At 32.3% G+C, this 6,501-nt stretch overlaps 1 protein-coding gene across 1 annotated transcript; it reads right to left on the reverse strand.

The window, feature by feature from the left end:
* Positions 1 to 2,556: 2,556 nt before the first annotated feature.
* LOC115967695 (salicylate carboxymethyltransferase-like) lies at positions 2,557 to 5,957 on the reverse strand. The gene is made up of 4 exons (XM_031086832.1): positions 5,825 to 5,957; positions 5,300 to 5,704; positions 4,102 to 4,356; positions 2,557 to 3,162 (listed from the first exon to the last, which is right to left on the reverse strand). The coding sequence occupies exons 1-4, from the start codon at positions 5,897 to 5,899 to the stop codon at positions 2,803 to 2,805; spliced, it is 1,095 nt and encodes a 364-aa protein (XP_030942692.1). The 5' UTR covers positions 5,900 to 5,957; the 3' UTR covers positions 2,557 to 2,802.
* Positions 5,958 to 6,501: the final 544 nt, after the last annotated feature.

Here is a 6,501-nt window from a genome sequence, read left to right on the forward strand (position 1 = left end):
AAACATGCAATTCCCTTCAATTTCTTCAATATCACTTGGTTTGCAAATAACTACAACAATTTTTTATGACAAATATAAATATTAGAAACAAAATACTAAGAAAATTACAATACAATAATTATATCATGTTTATAATTTTTTTTATCGATATGCACCATGTTTACAATTTTGTATTTCTTCTTAAACGCCTATGGTATACTTAATCACAAAACTCTTATGTTTAGGCACAACAATATAACAACAAAGTTTTAATACCAAATTTTTTAATGTTTATTTATTTAATTATTTAATTATATAACAACAAAATTTTAGTCTTAAATTTTTTTGGGTCAATTATGGATACTCATTGGAAAAAAATATTATAATAATACAATTAACAATAAATATTGCAAAGAGCCAAAAAAAAAAAAAAAAAACACACACAGCAATAAGGATTTATATAGTTTTATTTGAGAGCAAATATATCACCACAAATAATTAAACATTCTACCAAAACATAAATTAAATCAAAACAAGACAAAACAAAATATACCTTTATCACTTTTTTAAGTCCATTATTTCTACCATGCTTTCACTTGAAACCCAAAAAAAAATAGTAGCTTGAATTTCTTTGTGTCCGCCACTGTCTTCTACTGAGAGCTGCTGTCAATTTCCTTTATGGCTTTTTAGTCTGTCTTTCTTCTACTGAGAACCCTATATTATTTAGGAGTATTTTATTGATGTGGGCCCGAACCTTTTAACTGAGAGTTCATGAGGGCATGCGTGAATATTTTGAAGGACCGCCTCTGTTAAACATTTCCAAATAATAAGAGTCGGCAGTCCGGTAAGCAAGTTTTAATGTGCCGACATGCTCCTATTGGTTGGAAGTCCATGGTCAGCCTCCTGCTAAGTCCTGCTAATGTAAGCAAATTTTAATGTGCCGACATGCTCCTATTGGTTGGGAGTACAAGGTCAGCAGGCTGGTTCTGTACTTCAAAATTACATAATAATTTTTCCTTAAATATAAGATACTTTGATCTTTAGCACCTTACAAATTTATATATATATATATATATGTATATAATTTTCCTTTTCCTTTTTATTTTTATTTTCCCGTGCATTTAACACCTACTTGATTTTCCTTCTGTTTGTTAGTATTTATTATTTATTATGATATGTACTGTTCATTAATTTCTATTGAGAAGAAATATATTATTCATTAAGATAACGCAGTTTTGCATCATTAGCATAGCCATATGACATACAATCAATAATTAAAGGAGTTTTTTGAGAATCAATTATAGCAAGTTAGAGTGTTAATTAACATAGATATGAACTTATAAAAGAGATTTAAAGTAATAATCAACAGCACAGAATTCGCTAAATAGGCGATCGTTTTCATTCATGTCCACCGTTGAAAGCTCCATTGGAAAGACATAACTTAACAACCCTAATTTTATTTTTTTATAGAAGCATGTCCACCCTAACTTGCAGGTCATATTTTCATACAAGGTGAGAGAGACATTTCATATTTCATATGCTAATGTTGTTTCGCATGAAATGGATGTTTGTCAATCAAAAGAATGATTTTAGGAAAAATTTCAAAAGGATATTCTAAAGTACAAAGCAAAGTGCTAACACACGACAGCCATAGAACAATCATACTCAAATTAAAAGCAAGTGCAATTTCTTAAACCTAGCTGTTAAGGGCCCATTTGATAAGAGAGTTTAGGTATTAGTCTTCAAAATAATGTGAAAACTATGGTTTAAAAATGTTATGAACATACTTGTTTAAAAGTACTCATAATCCAAAAAATTTGTTTGGTATCATGTTTGTAATAACATATTTTCAAAAGTGAAAAACATAATTTAGTGTTTAGTTTGAGTATGTGTTTTTAAGAAGTTTGTGCTTTGTGTGTTGTCGACATCATATGAGTTCTACAATTTTCAAAATAATTACAACAATGCCACTATAAACTATTACTTGAAAACTAAAAACTTCTTTTGAGGTGTTCTCAAAATACAAGACAAACACTCTAAATTGAAAACTATGACTCAAATCTTTGTTAAACTCTCCTGCCAAACACGTATTTTTTTGAGGGCTCACAATTTTTAGTATTTAAACACTAAAAACATTTGTCAATCTCCCTCCCCAATCTTTTTGACGCATACCATAATCATTTAAGATGGTTAAATCTATAAAAGATTCTGTTAAGTCCATAGTTTATAAATTAGCAAATCGTGAACAGAAGTTAAGTCTATAACGTGTTAGCTAGGTCCATAGTTTATTCGTTATAAGGATATTGGTTTGTGGTTAGAATTAACCATAACCTAAGTGTGTAAGCATAATTTGATTAATTAATTCAATTTGACTTAAAATTAGTAAACTTGTACCAACCAGTCTCTCAATTTCTCAACAAATTCAACCAATGGAAAGGAGGTTGTCCTATGATATCACTCAATCGGGAGTTGTGATTTGTGAATGCCATGCAATGTGTCCAAGACCCATGTTTGATTCATACAGGCGAAATCACTCGAGCTAAAGTAGCTAGTAGGCCACATTTACAAACACTTTTCTAAGTCAAAAGGACTCATGATCTCATATTTTTATTTCTGATTGATATAATATTTATTGGCAAAAACAAAGTGTGACCAATCAACACTTGCAATACCAACACAAAACAAATAGATAATCAAAACACAGATCATAAACTAACCAACACAACAACTTATTAGATAATCAAAACACACATATTGTCCACAAAGCTGCCACTGCATTGGCGGACGTTATTCTCAGCATCACTTTTACTTTAACCTTAAAATTCAACCCCTTTTTGCCAAGGAGATGACCAAATTAACGTATTCACATTTCTCTGCCTCCATGTGATCAAGGACAACATCTTTAAACCTTTGAAACAAGTTGTCCATGTTTTCTTCACCAAACTGGCTAGCCAATATAGGTTCACCAACGGCCCTAATGTCAGTGGCAATCATTGTTGCCCTTTCTTGCTTATCGAGGCCACTATTAGCTTTCTTTATGTAAGAGTCCCAATCCATTTTCAAAACTTCAAGTTTAAGCAAAGTAAAAGATCCTTCAATCTCGATCACCTTCTTGACTTCCTCAGTAGTTGGTGCATAGTATGGCAAATTGAAGGTGTCCAATTTCTCTGCTTCTATTAAGCCCTGAAATATAATTAATGAACCAAAGTAACTTAGGGTATTATATTCGATAACTTGATAGTTAAATTCCATTAAGAATAGTTACAAGATTCTTGGCGATCATCTTATATAATTAGATGTACAAAATACATGTTGTATCCTTTTCTATCAAAAAAGTACCAGTAGTTGAAAACTTGTATTATAGCAGCAATAATTTTGTGCCTATTCAATTATAATTTGCATGGGACAGCAGCAGTAAGATACCGGCCAGGACTGACAGCACGTGAATCACGTGATGCAGGAAGGATCTTGGGTCAGCATAAGTCGATGGAAGTCAAAAAAGATCGACAGTGGTGTGCCCAGCCCATAGGCCATGGCCCCATAGACATACGAGTATTTATTTTTTTGGAAAGAGAGATAGACGTACAATTATAATTAGTTCATATTTACCCACTTTCCGTCTTTGACATGGGTCTTTAGTTTTCGTTCATATTAGCCTTAAAATTATTATAAATTTTACACACACTCGCACAAATCTAATGTGATAATAAATATAATTGATGTTTCTTAATTACTTTAGTGAATAAATATATAACTATTTTTGAGTGATGCTAGAGATACTACAAATTTTAAAGTTATATATACGTATTAAATTATGATTGAAGTTATACCATTTTTTATAGTTCACAACTACTGCAAATATTTTAAAGTAATAATAGTCACACACACTAATCACACACATATTACTATATGGACTAAAATAGTGTTTTAAAAGTACGATTTCAGAAGAAAGTGCGTAAAGAGTGTGTAATAGCGAGTAATTTTCCTATACTTTCTTTTAGCACTACTTACAACATGCATGTCACCTCAAATAGTTGTAAAAACAATTGTGAAAACCTTTTCTCTCTAAACTTATTGTTTTTAGCTCAAATGTCTCTCTCTACAAGTTATACACTTCCTTACCTCCAAGGCCATGTCATTGAGGTTCAGTCCAACAACTTCCCAAATGCAAAGAGGATCGTCGCTTTTAATGCTGCCCATAGTTGTGAGGACCATCCGACCACCAGGGACTAACTCTTCTGCCCTACACTTGAGGAACATTTTGAAGTCTCTTTCAAATTGCTCCAAGTATGCATTAAACACAGGAGGTGGGCTTGTCTTTGCAATGCATATGTTCCCCTTGTTCATGGCCTCCTTGCTAACCAACTGTTTTGGTGCCTATATAAAATTTTTCATTGTCACATTGCATACATAACGAAGAACTAATTGAATTCGTGGATGCTTAAGTTACTTAAGATAAACCTACATGAAATTTTCAAAGCACGAAAGATAGGAAGTAAAAAATGTTAATTAATCTATTTAGCTCTCATGAAAAGTCCTGTCTTTATAAGATTATGTTAAAATATACCATTAATCAAGTAATTAACAATTTGTATGCATGTATCCAAAAAAAAAAAAAAAAAAAAATTGTAAGCATTTTGCTAACATTAATGTTTAGGTAGTGAGTTCATTGGTTTGGAGTGTGATGTAATCCGTAAGCCTCAAGTTCAATCCACCATACGTTCCACACTAACACCACTTCATATATATATATAGAGAGAGGGTTAAATGACATGACACTTTTTGTCCATTTAGATGAAGCTAGAATCTGCTGTAACTTTATGCGTAATTTCATTTGGTTTTGAAAACTGAGGAAAGAAAATAGAAATCATGAATTTATTTGAATTTTAAAAGAATTCTTTTAAGACTATAATTTTTTCTATCATAATTTTAATATGATAGATTGACTACTTATTACTACTACTTTTTACTCTAACATGAACTTACTACTTTTTTTTTTTTTTTTTTTTTTTTCTACCACTCATAATCAACTATATTATTTTTTGTAGTAAAAGTTATGCTATCATTTTAAAAACCGGATTAAATCAGCCAGTTCAACTAGGAACCAAATATCAATTTAGTTTGGAAAATATGCCCAAAACCGGTCAAAGACTAAATTAAACTGAGAACCAAAGGCAAAAAGGGTTTTACCTATGATCCGGTTTTTAAAATCTTGGTTATGCCACAAAAGTTGTGTCCACGGATTTCTCATCCTAAAAATTCTAAAATTCATAAAAAAAAATGACCGATGGGGAAATTAGCTAGCTAGAATATTATCAACCTCGGAAAGCCACATAAGTGCGTAAGAAGAATGAACAAAGTGCAGGGAATTGTTAGGGAAGAGCCTGCCATAGAAAGACCCTGGCACTGCGGTTATGAAACAGTGCCCAAATGAGCTTCCCTTCTCATTCTCCAACTTCTTATAGAAGCTTGGCAATGACTTGAAAATGGTGTTGAAGTCATTCCCTGGAAGATCGTTTAGGAATGCTTGCAATGAGGGTGGTGGGCGGTTCAACTTTTGAGACTTGGTGCCAATGATGTCCATGACTTTTGATACAACTAAAAGGGTATTGGGTCCTGCTGAGCAACCCAAATCTGCCATTTTCAAACACTCGGGGAACAGAGTGAGGTAAAGCTCCTCCATGCTCTCTTCAAATATGGGCTTAACCATAGCTGCCACAGTTCTCTACAATTTTAAACAAACAAATCAAGTTGATGTATATTTTTTTTGCTAAACAAACAAATCAAGTTGATGTATATATAAGAAAGAAAAGAACAAAACAATATTAAGAGAGAGAGGACTGACTTGAAGTTGCGAGTTGATTGCATAGCTTGTTTTTCCATCTCCACCATTCATGTGAAGGACTTGCTGTATCTCCATTGTTGCTTATTAATACTAGTTTCTAGTTTCTAAAGCTATTCTTCTTTGCTTATTTTGTGAGTGTCATCCGTCAGGTGCGTCTATTTATAGCGAAAACGGAAGTAAAGCTGACATATTCAAGCTTACGTAATGATGTTTACGCAGTTTACCTGTCCTTTCGCTACCTCGTATAAGCTACAGGAACCAAGGATTTTTTATATATATATATATTTTTCGAAGAGAATGGTGCAACACGAGACTAACTAGGAGTCCGTTTGGATTGAGCTTATTGTTGCTGAAATTGAAAACTGAAAACTGAAAACACTGTAACAAAATAATTTTTAAATGTGTAAATAGTGTCGTGGGACCCATGAATAGTACATAAACAGTGCATAAACAGTGCATGAATAGTATTTTTTGTCCCCTGCACAGTACTTTTACTGTTCACGTGCAGAGGAAAAAAAAAAAGTTAGGAAAACGTAGAGCTGAAACGCAAGTTTCAGCTCTACCCGAATGGGCACTAGATGCCAATCTAATTATTTTTGAAAATGTTTTATTGGAAATTGTAAAAGTATTAACAATTTTTTTAATTCAACTTAAGACACATTAATTAGAGCAATTTG

Source organism: Quercus lobata, chromosome 11 (assembly GCF_001633185.2).
Source record: "Quercus lobata isolate SW786 chromosome 11, ValleyOak3.0 Primary Assembly, whole genome shotgun sequence".
Classification (NCBI taxonomy): domain Eukaryota; kingdom Viridiplantae; phylum Streptophyta; class Magnoliopsida; order Fagales; family Fagaceae; genus Quercus; species Quercus lobata.